Source organism: Athene cunicularia, assembly GCF_003259725.1.
Source record: "Athene cunicularia isolate RWA chromosome 2 unlocalized genomic scaffold, athCun1 chr2_part1, whole genome shotgun sequence".
Classification (NCBI taxonomy): Eukaryota; Metazoa; Chordata; class Aves; order Strigiformes; family Strigidae; genus Athene; species Athene cunicularia.
In genome coordinates, this window is record NW_020799095.1 from 87,381,128 (window position 1) to 87,402,375 (window position 21,248).

At 36.3% G+C, this 21,248-nt stretch overlaps 1 protein-coding gene across 1 annotated transcript in view; it reads left to right on the plus strand.

Moving 5' to 3' along the window:
* Positions 1 to 21,248, plus strand: part of GABBR2 (gamma-aminobutyric acid type B receptor subunit 2) — a 469,556-nt gene that overhangs the window by 301,561 nt on the left and 146,747 nt on the right. Inside the window, exons 11-12 of the mRNA XM_026841737.1 lie at positions 247 to 379; positions 13,269 to 13,376. Coding sequence (XP_026697538.1) covers positions 247 to 379; positions 13,269 to 13,376 — 241 coding nt within the window. The remainder of the gene's footprint in view (positions 1 to 246; positions 380 to 13,268; positions 13,377 to 21,248) is intronic.

The window sequence follows — 21,248 nt, forward strand, 5'->3', positions numbered from 1 at the left end:
TCTGCTATTAACATTAACCCTAGCTAATTAATCCATCAGTAAAATAGATCTTTTTACTACATGTTCAAAAACCTGAAACAATGCTAGACTTTATAAAACAGCAAATAGTGTGCATGCCTATAGATTTAATGGAGTTCTACAAGAAGGGCTATCCCTTTGCCTGGTTACAAAAAGCTCTTCTTTATTGCTATAATAGCTTAGCAGTTATATTTTCCTCTTTAATGCACTATCACTTTTTGTCCATAGACTAATAAAGATGTCCAGTCCCTACATGAACAACCTTATTATCCTTGGAGGGATGCTTTCTTATGCATCTATTTTTCTTTTTGGTCTTGATGGATCCTTTGTCTCCGAAAAGACATTTGAAACACTCTGCACAGTAAGTAATTCCATATATTCTAGTTGAAGGTAGTCTTGCAGGAAGCTCTGTAAAAAATGCAAACAGTAGAGTTCAGTAGTTGGATGTCTCTTTGCATTTTGTCACTGATTCTCTTAGTTCTTTCCTGGGATATTTTCTGAGACCAAATTCTGAAACATGCACAAATCAATATTAGTAATAGTAGTAGTAGTGAAAGCTTCAGATGCATTGGGATTTGGCCCTCAGACTAAAAGAGTAGATATACTTTCTTGTTTTGCAGTTATATATATGAAGATGATTTATTAAAGGTTGTGTTCATAGCATGACAGCTAATAATATCTGTGAAGCTGCTGTGTTTTCTTTATAGATTCCATAATATTTTAGACTTCATGACTGCTGTTCGTCCAGGTCTTTAATCAGTCTTTTTTATTGAATCTCCAAAGACTTCTCCAACTACTTCCAGGCTACACTATAAACTCACACAAGCCTAGGTCCATGTGGCATATATTCTAGTTGAATCAAAACAAGCAGCTCTGAAACCAAACTAAATATGTCCACCTAGAAGCTTGTAATGTCTTAATTGCTCACTGTAATATGCAATCTGACTTACAGAGGCCATTTCAAAGAAAGGGAAAGAATGTCACTTCACAAGGGTATTCCTTCCAAAACCAATAAAACCCAGCATTTTAATTTATCAAATATTTTTTCTTCAAAAAATCCTAATACAATGCTTGGCCCATTGTCTAAGAATATCAGACTTACTCAGGAGTTATCCTCCCTATGTTTTTGATCCTTCTTCAAGTCTCTAGAAAGTTGCAGTTCACAGCACCTTTTTTTAGCAGTCTGAATTTCTGATATCATCATTGAAGAGAGAAAAACTCTACTTCCAGATAATAATTCAAAGCATGAAAATTGGATGCCTAAACCTAGTTAGTGCAGATACATCCCAATATTTCAACTGAAATCCTCCATAATGACTAGAACCATTATAGAAGTGAAAGATCATGTGACTTGTTCAGTTATACCATTTCAAAACACTGGAGACTCTTTAGTACATGCCAAGATGCACTAGAACATGTAGGTGAACTTATAGGATTTTCTGTGCAAAGTCTTAGCTTCCTTAGTTGGACCTGGACACAGCTGTAGTTTAGACACCTAAACGTTAGCAGCAAAAGAAAGAAGAAGAGAATATTCAGTCTTCCTACAGTTAGTGTGCAAATTCTCTATACAGTTAGTAGAAAGATGTTCCTCGAAAACTTCAAAAGGCCGATCCTGTCCACCTCTACCAAAGTAGTATATAACTCTCTGAATACATAGGGGCCAATAGGTAGTGGAAGATACCAGCATCCATTTTTTATCCAACATTTATGCCTTTTTTTTGTGAAACAGCTTCTAATGGAGCAGAAGTGTCATTAGGAAGCCAGTTGTTGATGTCACCCCCATTCTTTTCTCACCCTCCATTTCAGAAGAATCTAGTGGCAGGAGGTTCAAATTTTAGGTCCTGATGTCTACTCAGCCTTGAGGCATTTGTATTCAGAGCTCCTGACTTCACTGCCAGACTGTAGGCTGTTGTATGACTAGGCTACAACCCTCCTCTTGAAGCAGCAGAGCACTGCTGAACAGAAGGAAAGAAAGTGGGAACCAGAGGTACTTATCAGCATGGAGCTGTTCTAAGGAACAGGTTTCTATCCGGATTTAGCTATATAAAACTAAATTTAAGTCCTTTAAATGTGAAAGAACTCAGTCTTAGGTCTGAAAAATGAACCAACATCCAAAATACCATGCCTCTGAGCTAGAATATTTCTCCTATCTGATTTTTTCTCTAATTTGTTTCTCAAAATGTAATCACTACTTGCATATTCCAAATGCAACAAAATTTAAGTGAGGGCTGCTGCTTTGTTCTGTCTCACCTTACATATCTCTTCCTTTTATTTCTATATGTACTTGTGACATTATGTTAAGTCTCTTTGTCTGTCTGCCAAGAGGGAAAGATCTGGACAGGCACTTGAGTAAGATAACTACTTGGCTTAACTGACCTATAAAAGAAAGGGGTGAGGGAGAATACCATGTTCTTAAAGCCAAACTTTGATTAATAAGTGTAGCCACATGACTTAAATGAAGATTTTATTATTATTTTTTTAAACATAGTTAAATGTTATATCAACAGAGCAGAATCTCTGCGATTTCTCCCCAGTTTTGATTTCCAGGTTTTCAGTCCAGTACAGAAGCATTGCTGATTGTGCTTTCCTATGCATGTCTACTGATTTGGCCTTACGAACCCCAGCTCTGACAGCAATTAGTATTACACTCATAGATCCAGGAAACCCCTCAGAAGCAGCCTATGAGTTTGTTGGTTTTTTTTCTAAACCCCTGCTCATTAAAACTATTCTCATAAAATTTTCCTCCTCCAATTATAATTTTTTCAATGGTACAGTTTATGCTTCTCTTAGAATTACATGGCCACTCTGACTGTGGCAATGCACTTTCCTTGTATCTAGAAAACTCTAGATTAATGCTGGGGAATTCATAGACATGGGAGACAAACCTACTTTTGTGTTCAGTAACTCTTCTGTCTCTCCTTTCTCCCCAAAACATACACTAAGGGTTGGATACAACATGTGCATTTGGCTTCATGTCATGAACATCTGTATTTGCATGTAGGCAATATACTTAATGGTTTCATTAAGGACTACTTACAGATACTGGTTCTTATAGGATCAGACCAGTACAAATTTCTCTTGATCATCCATTTCCCTGAAATTGCATGATTTTGATTTTCCATTCTAGCCATATTAGAGATTAGTTTAAAATTCCCATTTTGTTCAGGACTGAGGCTTAGTCTTTAAAAGAAACAGCTACAATGGAAAGTGATCATGAAAAGTCATTGAGCCAAAAACATGTGGGTATAACAATTACATCTCAAGCACAGAGAAGAGCCATGTCAATGAAGGGACAGATTTTTTTTGGTAGGGAAATAAAAATTTTTATTCAGCTTTCTTAAGCACCTGCAAAACTAAAAAGCTGTGGTTAGTGTTATCCCTTCTCTAAGCCAAGTAATCACCCTCTTTGTATTCGACATTTTAAAAGTGATTCGATCTGACGACCAGAGTAAAGTATACACACAACAGCAAGTTTATTTAATTAGGTATGTTATACATGGTCTCTGTTTAATTTCTAATATTATTTTAACAACATTTATAGGATGTCCTTAAATACTCCTGAGTCTACCCAGGAAAAATGTTTTCCAAATTGTAGGTATTACATTCCAAATCCATTGTGTGTGCTTCCTCTATAGCACAATGTTTGTAGCATTGTTTGAAGAGTGAAGTGCTTTGCAATCTCTGGTCTTTTTGACTTCTCTACAACCTACATCTGCATATGGCACATGTTTTATGTTGTAATATTCCAAGGACACTGAAACATGATCCAAAATTACACCAGTAGCTCCTTAAAATTTCAAAGCATTTCTGGGATAAGTTGTACTACCATTTTCACACTGTGAGGGACTGGTTGTAGGAGGATGTGGTATATAAGTCAATGTGCTGAAACACAGAACCAAGTGTTAAATGTATTCTAGAGTCAGCAAAGCACTTTAAACATATGGTCAAATAATTTGCTGAATAGGGGTATTATGTAAGTCTTTGAAATTATTTAGTGTTGACTCTGTGCTAGAGTGGGTAATTGGTTCCCAGACTAACTAGTTTTTACCTTGGTGTGCCCATTTTCTATGGTAAAGTAATCAAGTATATTTAAATGCATAATATTTTTCTTCTTATGCTAAGAATTCATAACACCAAATTTAGTATTATTTAGTTCCATGTCAGAACTGGAGATTAGATGTCATACTGTAAAACTCCAACTACCCGGAATTAAAGCTATCTAAAGCAGTGACTTCTGAGAAGGTGGTCAGTGTATTACACAACCGTTAGACCATGTCTTCCTTAATAGCAGCTTTATTGGTTGTGTAGATAAAGGAAAAGCAATACAATATTTCATTAAATGCATATGTTTTTCAAAGAAGAAAGTGCTTCAGATAGGAAGGAGAGAGAGAGAGAGAGAGAGAGAGAATGAGAATGATCTATCTTTGTTTTTAATCTCAGAATTACCATGGTATCACAGCAGAAAAAGAAGTTAGAAGTAAGGGTGTGAAACGAGATGTGATGCCAACTGGAAAAATGCAAGCAAGTGGAAAAATAATTGAAAGCATTCATTATATGGAAGAGAGAGACTTGAAATTAGCAATGCCAGTGACATATCCTATGAATAGAGTTTAAGCTGACATACTAAATAGAGATACTTAAAATAGAGAGAATATTAGATATGATCATAAGTTTAGACTTCTGTAATACATTCTACTGAGAATTTCACGCTTTATGTTTAAGATGAGTAATGCCTTTGCAAGTTGGAACTGCTATAGGATGAACGGCTACTATGGCCCTAAGGAGGAGCATAGTCTCCTCTTCTGTTACGCATCTCCCTCAAGTAGGGAAATAAAATGGTGTTCTCTATATTCTCCATATCCATAATCTCTGGATATAACTGATTAGGCTGAGGCTGAAAATAAGATTGTTTTAAGTACTCCAGGTTTCAGTACAATGCCCATAATCTTCACCCAGACAGATCTGGTGTATTAGGTAGTAGGAGACTGAATAGCTCTGCTTCTTCTCAGTCCTGGTAGTCCTGATGTGTAGCAGCACTTTCTCCTAGAGTGTGATGCACTGGGTGATTGGACTGATAGGGAAGGGGCAAGTGATCTGTTTTCAATAGTTCAAGATAGGATGCATGTTATTCTGGAACACTATGTGTTCTGGAGATAGCAATTGTCTTCTAGTCTCCTTTACACTCTAGTTCTGCGAAGGTGTTACATCAAAGATAAGAGGATCTAAGTCTTGTGATTTAAACAGTCACTAAAATTAAGCATGCTTTATCTTGTTTATATCATTAATTAGCAGAATTTATATGAATTGCCAAATCCAGGCAGATATCCTGTGATTCCTGGTGATCTCAGTGAGCCCTGTCAGTGTTTTGCCTTGAATAAAGTAAGCGGAGCACATGAAGGTTTTTGCACACCTGTAGTGTTCAATGGTGTCTTCATCCATCCCAGGTTCTACTCAGGCTTTCAGATTTCAGTCAGTTGTTCTCAACCATGATGCAGGCACCTGGAAACAGGCTTTGTACAGAAAGAATGAACCAAACAGTGTGGTGGGGTGGAGAGACAGAAAGAGAGAAGGAAAGAGTAAAGGTACCACTCATAAAGTCCAGCTACCTACTGTAGTGTGTGTGAAACTATCCGAACTTTGTGTTTTTCTCGATCAGACATCCTGAGAACATGTACATGCATGGCAACAGTAGATGTCATAGACCTTCTCAGAGGTGTACCTTAAAATGTGACCTTTAAATGTATCCAGATCTTCAGAAGCACTTGGGATTTTTCAGCTAATATTATTCTTAATTATGGATCATGAATACTTGATTGTCTTGTAGCAATGTGAAAGGCAGGTTTTATTCCATTTAACTGATTTTTTTTTACCGTCTTATGTCTGCCCCACTGAGAGTGCAGCTAATCAAGGTGGAACTTCATGGTCCACATTTGCACCTTTTCTTGGGAAACTCTGAAGCTGCACAAGGTGGGGATGGCAGGATGGTATTAAGAGTAGAGAGGCATCCTGAAAACCACATCAAACATAGACCAAGAGATTGCGGTGAGAAGCAGGGAGGAAAAGCCAGGTGTGAGAGGTTATGGAACTGGTTCCTAGGAATCAGTGGAGGCCAGGGGGTGAGGGAGATGCTGGGCAATTTGCTAAAACTCTGAAAGTCATGGAACTGGCTGAGAGCTGCTCTGGAAACAGGGACTTGCCTTTAATGGTAAAGCAGGGAGAGGGAGAAGAGGTATGAACCTTCTGTCTATTTATTTATTTATACTTTTTCTTCCCTTGTCACTTCAAGATTTCTCTGTTTAACCATTTTTGGGGGAACTGACTAAAAGGAAAACATCTGGGCAGTGCCACCTCAAAGCTGTGGCTGTCATGGTGTACTGTGGGCAAGAGCCACTTGGACTAGACCCTGTGCTATCAAACAGCATTTAGCCTGGATATTTGGTTAGTAGTTGATGATGTGCTCCTTATTCATACCCTTTATGCTCTTCAAGCATTGTCATAGGTTCTGGGGCTTTTTTTCTCCCTTTGGACTTTATATTTGCCTAATTATTTTCCTCAAATTTTAAAATTTTAGCCAGGAATGAAAAAAGCAGCAGATAGACACTCAGCTCCTACTGAACTGCAAGAGGATTTGGACCTCTAATCCATTTCTTTGTCTCTGGAAACTATAGCCTTTGTTTGTATTTTTAGTCTGGCCTCTTTCATTTTGCATGTATTCTTTAGTTTATTTCCCACTTAATTGTTTAGCTGTTAATTTTAATCTCCCTTTTCTGTATAATCACTTCCATAATTGTCCTCACTGTCTTTCAGTCTGAGACTGATCTCACTCCTATTTAATTCAAGGCAATTCTGTTACTGAGTTTAACATAAGCCTGATCAGCTTCTATTTTAGTAAATGACATTTTCTTGGGGAAAGAAAAAAAAAAAAAAGTAGAGACAAAAGTTATAAGGCTGAATAGATCCTTGAAACAAAATTATTTAATATGCTGAAGAAAATATACCACAACCTTGCCAAAGATTTATTAAGGTAATATTTTTAGAACATTTTGCCTCTCCTTCAGTAGGACAACAGCCAGATTTTAAAGCCCCCTTATAGAATGAGGACCAATTGTAATATCTTTTACACTACCCATGGATTAATTCTGAAAAATGGTCTGAAATGTATTAAGAAATCACTACAGGAGATCTCACAGCATGTGAAGAACGACTGTACTTAATTTATGTGAAAACAGCAGGATTCAATTCTCTAATGTTATTGCCACTTAGGTTTTACAAGAACTGAGCCGGTGCCCCACAAATTCTAAAGAATGAGTTAAAAGTTGTAAACACGTGTCAAAAAATGTTTGATATAAATGAGAAAAGTGTAATTCAAATGGATGAACTCAGTCTTTGGGGCCTGCCTGTGCTCACGTGGGGGATTTTGCCATGGTTAATAGAAGCAGGATCAAGTCCCAGTGTAAACTTGTTGAGATGACACATTTTTGTTCATCATAATTATCCTTTATGTCCCCAGTTTGCCAGGAAAAGTAGAAGGTGCCTAATTTTCAACTCATGGGTAGTCCATAGAAATCAACAGAATTGTCTACTTAAAGATAATTGTGCTCTCCAGGGCTAAACCCACAGCATGGCTTATTCTCGCATTTGTCACTTTTAAGTGACTAAGCCTAATACTAAGATGCCACCAAGTTGCTCAGCATTGATGTTCAGCCTCAAGTCTAACCCTGTGGGCACTGCAGCTTCCACCCTGGTACGTGTTTAAAACTGGCTAATTATTGATATTCCCAAAATGAATCAATGTGAGTCTCAGAAACTAAACTGAAGTGTCTGGAGTGTCAAGTCCTATAAAAGAAAGATTTGAAAGGTTTTGTATAAAAGAAACCATTAAACCTAAGGTCTTGAGATGATAAAAATGATGTTTTCATGAATCTTTAATCTGATTCTTCTGCAGGAACATAATCTAGAAGTTTTGTGAACTGCAGAAGAAATTGTTAAAGGACTAAGCTGTTTCACTATCCCATTCGAATAATTTATTCATTATTTTAAAAAAAGAAGAACCTGGAGAGGTGATAAGAAGTTTGTAGCTTTTTGTGCAACACATGGAAGTTCTTTGTGTTGATATATTTTTTTAATTTATTCTTAATTCTGAATGTTTAGTCCCATCTTGTTGTTTGCTTGATATTGGCAAACTGGATTAGTATATCAAATTTAAAGCTGCAGCACACACACACAAAAAACGAGAATGTGTAGCACATTCCATTTAAAAGGATGGTGTTTTTGTTTGTTTTTTTTTCTTTCAACTTAACAGAGGAATAAAACACATCACTTTTTTTTATCAGCTGCATTTGAAACTTTCATTATTGCTTTTATGAGCTCAATTCCCAGGCATTCCTTGTCAGTTCATGTCAGTTTGGTCTTCTGAATGCATAGGTAGTAGTAGTCAAATGTGGGAAAATGGAACTTCTTTAAAAGTGGAACTTTTTTACCTTTCATCAATTCAGTCCATTTTCCAAGATAACCTTATTTTATAATTTTATATATAAATGTAATGGTATTAAAATAATTTTAAATACATGTAAATAATATTGTTGTTTATCTGAAAGAGTACATAAAATAGTGTGTTTATTTATAAGCTTCATTCTTAGAGTGTATAAACAAGCAGAGACTTTTACTTCTTTGTTCAGGATGTTTCTGATGCTTTCACTACTTACTAATTTCCCCTCATTAACTCATTGTTTACCATTAGATAGCTTCTTTTATTAATAATGAGTTGTACTATCAAATAGCTTTGTAGGTCTATTACATATATATATAAATAGTAACTGTTTCACCATTCTCATAACAAGATATCAGGAAAGGTGCAGATAGATTTTTGTAAAGATATCAAGTAGCAGTGTTCAGAACATAGGCTAGCCGCCTAAAACTCAAGGTTGAGAGAAAATATGATTCAGATGAAAGTAACTTTATATAAGGCTGTTAAGCTATCAGTGCTTATTATATGATGGAAAAGTAGCCTTGCTTAAAAAAATAAAAGATCTTTAGCACCTTATGGATAAGTTTAAAATAGAGGCTTTTTGTTGCAAAGGGAAATGGAAAAGAAATGCTCATACAAGATGTAAGAAGCATCATGTTCATAAATGCAGTAACTCTAGCTGAACCTTACAACATGTGTTTAAACAACTTACAACATTTGTTTAAACATTAATGTTTCACAAAGGTGGATTTTTGTTTGTGTTATCTAAACATCATATCTGTTTCAAGTCTGGAATAAGACCCAGAATGGTCTGTTTCTTTGTGGAGATGCTTTCGGTGTTTGGTGGTTGCCAAGTGTGTTGTCCACTAAATAAATGATTTCTAGCTTTTTCAGTTATCACAAGTAATGCAGCTGTAAGAGCTTCTATCAAGTAATTTATAAAAAGCACAAATTCCAGTCATGGGTGCATACACAGTATTTTCAAAAATAGACCCTAAACCAAAATAGTGTAGGAAGTATAAAGAAAAGAGAACTAAGAAACTGCATTTTGGCATCTGCATAGACATACTTCATTGTTGTATACCAAACAATATTATCTCCTTTGACACTTGCAAGTTATCTTTGAATGATAGAAGAAAAAAAAATAAATTGTAGGAGATATTCAATTAGTGAAAACATCTTATTTAAAAAAAAAAAAAAAAAAAAAAAAAAAAAAACAAAAAATTGAAGGTGTATCCTAAAATTCAGTGAAGGCGTGAGGAATTTTGTAATGATCTAACCTTTTAAGAAAAAGATAAACAGCAAGTGTTTTTATAAATTATCCTTCTATAGGAAAATGGGAATGTTTTCAGGTTTTGTGTCTAGTTTGAAGTAGGGATTTGAATGCAAGTTTTCCATCTTCAAAAGAGGGGCTTTTCCTGCTCAGTTGGTCGGTACTGGGGGGAAGTTGATCTTACTCAGCTTCTTTTGTCAAAATGCATCATTAAAAATTTCACGATTGTGTAAAATCATGGTCATGCCCTCCAATTATTGGTGTTATTCTTATCATGTTCATTCAAATGAGTAGGATTTGGAAGTAAAATACATTTAAGAATATAAATGGGCAGATATATGAATTTCAGAGGCTTTTGCTGTTTTCTAAATTTTTCATTTTTGTTGGCTTCTTTAATGAATTATAGCAGAGAGATTTGAGGTCATTCTCTTCAAAATTTAAAATTTATTTTCATCTGAAACGTGCCACCTCATTCTTAGCAACAGAGATCTCATTTTGACAAAATCTCCTGGTATGTTTAAGCTAGAATGTTTCCAATATAGCCAATAGTTATATTATCCTAATTTGCACAATCCAGATCAGGAATACATAAAACTTTTTGAACCAAGCATGCTAGAAATAACATTTTTCTGAATATCGGGTTAGAAACATATTATGAACATAATTGAATTTATTACTATTCCCAAGAGGCAATTACTGTTTCAGTGAGAACAAAACAGTCTTATTAGAGACATGAAAATACCATGTATCTGTTTGCCAAATATATCACTAAACTGTACTCAAAGGAGCTGAATACTTATTAATAGCAGCAAAAAGACTGAATGCTCAGTTTGGTTATCACGGCTCAATTGAAGTGAAGTCAAAAAAAAAAGATGTAACTGGCTAATATGAACATATTGATATGAAATGTATTTTTTAAATCACTCAGAACTGACCTAACTGTGGTTTTACTGAAGTTATTAGCATAATGTATGATAATGGTTAACAAGCAAAGACTTAAAAAAAAATATTTAAGCTAAAAATAATACTTTACTGACCTAAATATATATTCCTTTCTTTTTGGCTACAGGTTTCTTTTTCAATGCTGTATTCAATAATGTCACAAAGTGGCAAAGCTCATGTGGCTTGAATCTATTCACAGTTAGTTTACTGGTTTTATTAATAGCAAGTTTACCCAGCAAGTATCAGCAATGCAACAGATAAATCACAACATTAGACACTAATATAATGTTAATATATACATGTGAATATCTAAATGGTCTTCTATGCATAATTGCAACATTTTCTAATAAACACACACGCTGAGTTACATGCAGCCACCTCCCGCTCACAGGATGCATGGGTTACCAGCACACCCTTTCTTCTGGGGGTGCAAGTTCCCCTACACACCTGTCCTGGAGATGTGTTCCTTTGTGTGTACTTCTGCAACCTGCTAATGCCTACGCCCATAAGACAACACTCCCCAAGTTCACACTCACACACTCGAGGTGTGTGTCCCTGCATAATGCACAGTTATCACTTTGGGGCACATGCCCCCTCGGACAGTTTTGGGTGTCCGTTCGTATACATTCTTCATTGCCAAGATGCAAGGCACCAGTTCTGTGTGTGTTTTTCTCTCATTATTGATCATATGTATCATCTATTTATTTTAAGGAACTGTGATCATTTCATGTCCCATTTCTTTATCAGTATTTTTTGAATGAGTCATATCTCTTATTTTCTTTTCTGCCTTGATACCCAGTCATTAGTGCTTACTAAAAATTAGAAAATCTAGGGGGAAAAATAATTTTTTGAATATAAATGAAAATTCTGAAGATATTGGGAAAGGAAAAAACTATATAACATGCATTTATAAGGGAAACATTTGTTTATTCCTAATATTTATCTTAGATCCCAAATTTTGCATCTTACTTCAACACCGAGTTTCTCATCAATATGCATGTGATAAAGATACAAATTAGAAATCCCAAACTCTCCAGAAGTCAGATGTGAAACGAGGATGGTTTCCAGTGAAAACCATTGGCTTTTGGTCATCTGAAGATTTTTTTTCAAAATCTTTTCTCAGAATGCCCTGGTTTCCATAAATCAGATTGGGTTTATATCAAGAAACATCGCTGCTGGCCAAAGATGCATGGCCAACATGGCTGAAAGAAGGCTGCCTTTCCCTTTTTCTAGCTTTGCCTTCCCTGTCTTTAGCCATTGTCTCTCCCTGTTTTGCATCTGCAATGTGCAGTGCATTTTATTTTTATTTCTTTTTTCATTTTTGTGCAGTCTCCCTTTTTGGCAGCTGGCCCATGTGAAGTCTCTAGAGGGAGGACGAGATCATTCCTTTTCCTTGTGATGTCTCAGGCTCTCAGACACACCTGTAGGCTTCCACTTCCCTGCTGTGCCTCCCATGTGGTCTTCCACCTGCTATGCTCTGTAGTCTCTAGTCCATCTTTGGGGAAGAAAATAGTTTGCTCAGGGCAGAAAAGCTTTCAAACAGCTAAACCTCCAGGGTAACAAAAAAAGAAACTTCCAAGGAATTAGAGAGGGCTGTACAGAGCTTACTACAGCTCTGAAACTCACTGGCTTAGCTGAAACCAAGTCTGAAAGTGAGGACCTACCTACAGGGATGCTAGGGGCAGGTGGGGAATTGCACAAAAAAGCTTTTGTAACTTGTGTTTTGTCCTCTCTTGTCAATCTGAGAGGTTTTTCTCTTAAAAAAAAAAAAAAAAAAAAAAAAAAAAAAATATCTTTTTTTAGTTTAAAAATCTTCTTGTTTTCTCTGGGAAGCTCACTATGAGGAAAACGTCTAGATAGGTCTATGTCAAAGCTGTGGCCAGCTCAGGGTCCCATTACTCCATTGCTTTGTGTAAGCTCACCATCTCCTTTTTCTTAGGCCCGTGTTGCAGGTATTATCTTTGATCGTGTTGCAGGTATTATCTTTGATTCAGGTCTTGTCTCTGAGGCCTGCCCACCAAGGCTATGTTCCTATCTTGACATTTTTTCCCTGTATGATAATTTATGGTCAGTTTTTCTTACCTTTCCAGAATACTCAGGGTCTTCATTAAGTGATGTATACCTCACATAGTACAACTTCCTCTTATTTAGTCTGAACAACATCTATACTTTTCTGTTCATTTCTGTTCAAAATGTTGCTGTTATTATTAGCTCCCTGGGTACTTTTTATATTCTCAGTCTCTCAGTTTCCTCCACTACTTCCTTCCTCTGTCTGCAAAGAACACAATAAAAATGAAAAAATGAGGAATATTGTCACAGAGTTGTAGATTTTTATATGGAAGAGATTGTTAATTCAGCATCCAGATTTGTTATACTTGGAGAAGGGATGAAGGGAGGACGAAAAAAAACCAAGAAATCGATGAATAAGGCAATTTTGAAATGTCAACATTTTGGTGAAGTTCTTTGCATATTTATTTCTTGGGAAAAACGTTGGCTGAAATGATGATACCCACATTGTCTACTGAAAATTAAATTACTTTGTCTTTTTTTATATATACATATTTTTAGGTCCGAACATGGATTCTTACAGTGGGATACACAACTGCGTTTGGAGCAATGTTTGCAAAAACATGGAGAGTTCATGCAATTTTCAAAAATGTAAAAATGAAGAAAAAGGTGAGGGGAAGTAAACTCTTTCCTCATTGCCATGTTAATGTAATTTTCTGTTTTGCTGCCTTTCCTGGTTGGTCATACTTGTGCTGACTCTGTTGATGTGTCACATTCAAAGATGCTGAGTGGTTTGATATTGAAGCTTTCTTGGTCCCCCTTTTAGTCTCTGAGAGCTGGAATCAAGTATCAGCCCTTCAGTCTTTGTAACGAGAGGTGGACAGTGAAGATGGCTGTAAACTCTAAAAGTGATTTTGGAACATCACTCTTATTTATGTTGTTGTTTCAACATCCAGAGGTCTCCACCTGGTAGATTCACAGCTGTTATGAAATGTTTTCTCTATATGTCTCTTTGAGACACAGGTATTACACACAAGTTTCTCATGGATTGTTAGGAAGAGGCAAGAGAAAGTGCTGTTTATACAGCTTCCTATTTCCAATTTTGACTGAAATTGCATAAGCTCACCCTAAAACTGATTGGAATTGAACCACAGCAGTTATCTCCATCATTTTTGTTACAGCACATTTTCTGTAAACAATTGGGCTCAGTTTAGGAGTAGTAGAACACTTCATGTATGTTTTGTTCATTTGATATTTTTCCTATGGAGCTTCTTTTCAGACATGAAGTGTTTTTAATCAGATGGTTTTATTTAAAAATGGGAAAACTGGTGAATAGAAATTATTTTGATGGAAAAAAAAAATTAAGAGAAATGTGCATGAAACAGGAAAACAAAATTAATATTATTATAGAGTGAGAAGTATTGCCAAATGTAGTTTGTATAGACAGCTGAATAGATCTATTCTAGCAAGTGATAGAGTCATTTACACCCCAAATAAGTAGAGCAGTATTCAAAAACCTTGTCAGATTCCTCTCTTTGTTTTCCCTCTCTGTGTGGTCATGGATGGAAAAGCTTTTTGTTGTTGTTGGGGTTTTTTTTTGGTTGGTTTTTTTTTTTTTTTTTTTTTTTTTTTTTTTTGTTAGTACTACAGTTGCAACATGTAGGAAATTGCTGTCACCATGAGATATACCTTTCCCTAAAAAGGTTTGGACTTTAGATAGACAGAGAGTTAACTCAGTTTCCAAGAGGATTTACATCTCAGGTTATTAAGGAAACACATGCCGTGGCTGGAAGTGGACCTAGCACTCTGGCAGATTAACAACACAACCCCCTAGTGCTTCCCTCTACTATACAGTCAAGTCAGGTTTGCTTAAATGTTTGTTAATTAAATCCCAAATGTCATTCAGTGTAAAAAATAATGAACAGTAAATAACAAATATCCTAAAACTAACTAAAACAAGAAATTTCTGTACCAGAAACGGCATACTGAGGAAGGAAGGGAGACCACCTTTTCTGCACCTGTTTAAAGACCCCACTGTAACATGCTACCAGAGTCCCATAAATATTTTTCAAGGACCTTAAACAGTTTTTAACAAAGCTGAGCCAGTGTTTTACCTTCTTGAAAAATTAAATTTTATATTGCTAATATGGTTTTAGCTGTATTGGTACAAAAATTTCTAAAGTAAAGTTACACAAGAAGGACCTGGGGGTATTGATTGACAGCCAGCTGAACAGGAGCCAGCAGTGTGCCCAGGTGGCCAAGAAGGCCAATGGCATCCTGGCTTGTGTCAGCAATAGCATGGCCAGCGGGGACAGGGAAGGGATCTGACCCCTGTACTCCGCACTGGTGAGGCCGCCCCTCGATTCCTGTGTTCAGTTTTGGGCCCCTCACTACAAAAAGGACATTGAATGACTCGAGCGTGTCCAGAGAAGGGCAACGGAGCTGGTGCAGGGTCTGGAGCAAAGGTCGTATGAGGAGCGGCTGAGGGAACTGGGGGTGTTTAGTCTGGAGAAGAGGAGGCTGAGGGGAGACCTCATCGCCCTCTACAGCTACCTGAAAGGAGGTTGCAGAGAGCTGGGGATGAGTCTCTTGAACCAAGTGATAAGCAATAGGACAAGAGAGAATGGCCTCAAGTTGTGCCAGGGAAAGTTCAAACTAGATATTAGGAAGCATTTCTTTACAGAAGGGGTTGTTAGGTGTTGGAATGTGCTGCCCAGGGAGGTGGTGGAGTCCCAATCCCAGGAGGTGTTCAAGAGTAGGGTCGATTTAGCGCTTAAGGATACGCTGTATGTGGGAACTGTCAGTGCGAGGTGAATGGTTGGAATAGATGATCTCCAAGGTCCTTTACAACCTAGATGATTCTGTGTGATTCTGTGTGAAGATACTACCAGTGTACACATAAAAGCGTTTACTTCATAACCTTTATTATCCTTAGAATTTTAACATTTCTCAACACATACTATTCCAAATAGGAATGAACAGGTACTTCAGTGGACTGTCACTAAGTATTTGCTTTATTGGTTTTTAGAAAACATTTCATTTTTTGAGCTTCAAGTTGCTACTCAATATTAAATTTCACTGTCTGTTAAATTAAATACAATCCCCAAATTCTCTATAATGCTTGTTCTTCAACAGGCCCATCAGCAACTTCAAATTTCTATTGTTTATTCACAGCTGGATGTTAAAAAATTATTTAAGATCAGTTAAAAAGACACTGACCAGTATAAGGGAGATAAGCTTTCAGACCTCTGGATGCTGACCAATGAGATGCTTTGCTCTGAGTGATACTGGAAACATCAAGGCTATTAGAGCACCTTATTCAATATTTTGTAATTAAGTAAATAATGCATTTTGTTCCATAAAATTTAAAGAATGACTGTTCCACAGAATTCTATTGGTTTGCTTTATTTGGATATCCCATTTCAGAACACAAGCATAAATCATAAAAAAATGTTTTCTTAATTTAAAAAAAAAATAGCTATTCATGATATTTACTAGGTATACATTTTCTCTCTTTGATTTGACAAGATAGATTAAACTGGTTTAAAGAGTTGATTGAAAAACATAGTGTTCTCTACTTACAAGATGGATGTTTTCATTTTCAGAAGATATAGTTTACAAAGTATTTTGAATCAATGGAAACACAGACAGTAGAAATTTTCGCAAACAATATCTAAACTGACAAATAAACAAAGGTAGTGCTGCATGAAAAAAAGCACGTTAATATTTTTTGGGTTAGTTCTGCCACGAGAGAACAGACTGGATTTTCAATATAAGGAGAATAAAGTTCCAAAATTATTTAAGTACTGTGGATCCTATTAATTGTTGATCACTTCAGTTTCCACCTGTATATAAGTATGATGGTAAAATCTGACATTTAGGTATGCCACTTTTGTCTGTCATCCTGAATATTTTCATCATGAAAATTTTACAAACAGTGAAATTTCTCACAGAGTGGAAGAATCTCTGTGTGGCTTTTCAAAAGATTGGTTCATTCGTTTCATGGACATGGGTATTAAGTAAGGGAGAAAAGAATATGATGAGTGAATCTATTTATCTTCATCACATAGCACAAACTTGCTTCCAAACTTTTACTGGACACTTATCTCAAGTGTACAACGTGGATTTGTGAAGAGATGAGTGGATTTCTGCCTCATTGTGAGAATATATATAGAATTTAAAATAATAATACACTGTATTTATATCTTATTGTGGTGGAGAGTGGAAAAATCATTTAGAGTGCCTTGAATTAGTTGAAAATTTTTGTTAACTTCTCTTTATAAAGCTCTCAAAAATCTCTATTATTTTAACCCATTTATACATCCACTTCATTGTTACTGGGGAAAAAACCAAACCAAAACAAACAAAAAAAACCACAAACAAACAAACAAACCCCAAAATAATAAAATTCAGAATACAGTTCTTTTGCTATCAGGCTGCTAACTGACAAATTTTGCAACATTCCCAGTGCTCTGTTACCATCTTTGATCTTGCTAGGGCTTAAAGGAAGCAAATTAAAAATGTATTCATTTTAGCTGGATCTGAAACAGAGGGGTGCAAGGGAATCAATTTCTGTAAAATGGAAATGACAAAATCAATAGGGGGAAATAAATTAATTTTGAGTTTTAAAGAGGTTAGTACAGATAATGGGAAATTGAATAGAATTAGTATTAAAAATAACTGTAATAATTGAGGTGCAATTCTGGTTTTGATACATCTCCTTTCTGTTGGTTTGGTATCTTCTGCTCAGTGAGAGGTGGGGGCTGCTTTTTGGTTTCCCTCACCAGCAGTGGATAAGGGGAGAGAAAGGAGATTATCAGTGGCAGGAGAGCATGAGGTGTCGTGGGGAAGCTTTAGCTAGCTGAACCATTTGAAGAGGCCAGCCCTTCTGGTAAAATGTAGAAGGTTGGAAAGCTCATTTTTTTTAATGGAAACTGCTGTGTTAGGTTTTAGGGGGCATTAAAGCAGTCTTGCATAGTGACTGCTCCTGCACAACTCCAGTATGCCGAATAAAGAGCATTAACTTTTGACAAATACCGGAATAGTAACAAATTCAAAGCACTGATATTGAAAGCTTCCATAAGCTTTATATACGCTGCTCCTACAAAGACAAGTATTTGACCATTTGTAGGTGAGTACAATAAAGCGTGATGATCTAGGTCACAATGTTGCTTTGTATTTGAAAGTACAATACTTCTCAGTAGACATCAGTATGATAAACTTGTCTTATCCTTTAACATAGTACATTCTACTTCTATTTGTACCTCATCCTTTTAACTGTGAGACCAGGGGAGGGATGTTTATGTTTAATTTTCACTGAAAATACTGTTAATGTACTCAGTTATTACTACCACTGTAGACTTCTGGTGGCATATGTCTTCATGTTGACAATGCTGCTACAAGATAAATACAGATAATAGTTGCAAGAGGTTCTATAACAGCAACTTTCCTTAAGGCTTGTTTTTAAATTTACTGTGTGACTGTAGAGTTCTCACAGATGAGAAAGGTTTGAAGAGCTAAAGTATTGAGAAGAGATATTGGTACTATCACAGGGTTAGAAATTTACAACCAACCACAACAGAGAAAAATTATTTACTAGTCCAACTTGACTTAGCTATGCCTGTCAGGCTGCAGTCTGGCAAACTTATTTTCTTACATTCAGTCTACTAAGTCCTTAAAAGAATTCTGAAGAGAGCTGTGATCTTCATGCATTGCAAAGACAGATAGGAGATTGTACAGCCTACATTGTTGACACTAGCATGGGGAAGTGAGGCTGGAACTGCAAAATAACCATGAGGTCAAGAGGTAGGGAACAGAGTAGAAACGGAGAATGAGAAATCAGGTTACCTCCTAAGGGCTTCAGAGGGAATGGGAGCCTCTCCAAACAAAAGTAATAGGGAAAAAATTGGGATTATAGACTGGAAGAAGGAGTTGAGGTGGGAGACTGAATTTGGATAAGAGTTCCTAGTGAGTTAAATAAGATTGACAGCCAACAAAGAGTTGAAGCAGGGAAGGTTGTAAGAAGCGGTCAGAAAAGCTGAGTATGGTGCAACATAGACCCTGAGTTTGAGACTCAAGTGGCAATAACCAGTTGAGGGACTAGGTCTGGATTAAAATTAGATTAAGATTGAAATTTAGAAACAAGACAGTGGGCCTGAAAAGTAGGGACGTAGACTGGTAAAAGAGCATAAGAATGGAAAAGGAATTAGAGGCAAGAAGTTGAAATTAGGGCTGGCTGAAATGGTTGTACAGAAGTGTGAGCAGAGTATAAAATCTGAACAGAGGATTTTAGAGTTTCACTGTTCTTTATTACTATGTGTCTGTAAAACCTACAGACAAAAGATGCACCTTGTCTTCCTGTTACGCTGTTGTACAGCTCACAGTAGCTACTAGTTACACTTTTAACTCAAGCTGATGAGGTGTGCAAAGATCTAAAGGTTCCTTTTCCTGATACATGCAGCTCTCTGTAATTGAATTCTCTTCATTTTCTTTAAAAAGAATGGGCTCATGAAAGTGTTAAAAGGCTTATATTGTGGCTAAAAAGTCAATCACTGAAAAACTACAGCTTCCTAGAATCTCTACAATGTACATTTTTTTTTCCCCCCATGTGTGTTATTAGGACAGCAGTGCTACGTTAGTTTTCTCCATGATGCCACTGTCATGGAGCAGTCACAGCGTGTTTGCTCTTGGCGTGCATTAGGACTCTATAATAAAAGAGGCTGTTTTCTGTTGCAGTCTTTTTCACTTAAACCAGAAAAATATACATAATGAAAAGGGCAGTAGGAGTTTTGAGAAAGGTGGTCTCATGTGTGAAACAGTTAAGTGCCAACCTGAAGAAAATTAATTGCCAGAATGATTTGTTATGCTTTAAAAACCTGCCTGAACACAGTTTTCAGAAAAGGATAGCACTTGGTTTTGAGAAGCAGATTTATTACCTGAGTGCAGCAGGGCAGTGATTCTCAAAGATTTTAGCTTGTTGGCTTCCCATTCCATTTTTTAACACAAACTCAGCCACCCCACCTCCCTAATTCATATACGTAATGATCCATAAACTGAAGCACATGAAGACTGGGAGTGGTAAGAGATTGTCCATGCTCTTTCTGGGGAGCGAGGCATGTGGGTTGCTCTGAGCAGCCCCTAGGTCTGACCCTCCACTCAGGGTGGGCAGCAGCTGGCTGTATGCTCTCACCCCCTGGTACCAGCAGCAGGGAAGCTGTCAGTATCTGCAATTGCACAGAGTGTCCCTGAGGAAAAAAAAAAAAAAAAAAAAAAAAAAAAGAGTTTACGTGCTGTTGCCTTCCTCTCACAACTTGCCTCTGCTTATTGCTGTCTCCATCCCTCATTTGAAAACCTCTGCAAAAAAGTTCATAGGATGACTTTAATCTCTAGTTATAAACTTTTCTATAGGTTTTTCAAGCCACTATGGAATTTATAATTTATTATAATCTATAATCTTTCCCACAAAACTTCTGAAGATGTTTCGAAAAATATACTCATACACTTAATCATTTAAAACAGACGAAGCAAAATTTTTTTAGATTATCTTCACAGAGGGATTAGGTCAGAACCTCACAGGCCACATCTTATTTAATTGCTTAAATGCCTTTGTAGTCATAGGTCTGTATTAGAGTACATGTAGATCATATTACCTAATTGGTTCTTTCTGTAACCACTGCCATAAAATAGTTTTCCACGTCAGTTTTCAGACTGTAATATTTGTACTTTTCCAGGACACTTTTTTCAATCTAGCTAGAGCTTTTTGTGTATATAACAAAAAGATATATGCTGGATTTCCGCTAGGATACACATATATTTCACTAAGTATGTATGAGAGATCATAAGTCTGAAAATGAGATATATCAGGATCCAAAAATTTGCTTTGGGTAACCATATCAACAGTACAACAATCTATTAGGGACCATCTGCTGAAAATGAACCAGCATATGGATACCTAAAGAAATGTACAACATTATTGTTCAGTATTTAAAAGTAAGAAAGAAGACAGAGGCTTGAAATTTGCTTATGTTTGGGATTTATTTTTTCTTTTTATTATGAATACTTATCATTGGATCAAGGAATCCATAATACTTACAGTGCAGTGTAAATTATTCAGGTATAGCTTCATGGGTTATTAATATACAGATACAGTAATTCCTAAAGTGATATATATGTAGAAACCAAGTGGTTTTTTTTTCCCCCCCCCCAAATAGCTATATCTATAAATTTTAAGTCCAAAGCTTTGAAAATAGTCAGTGTAATCCTAGAATCCATATTTAGATATAAAATAAGCATCCTGTTTTTCGTAAGAGCTGATCAGCCAAAATGCCAACCAGGGAACAATAGGAAACACATTTCTAAAATTTACATTCATATAAATATGGATCGCGGAGCTAAATCTCGAGCTCCTGTCACAGAAAGAAGTTCAGCTAATGAACTGTACATCTAGGAGAAAAATCTGCTTTTGAAGTAATTTATGTATGTAAATTTCTGCATGGTACAGTTTGATAAGGCTAAACCTCAGTAGCAATGAAAACAATGAAA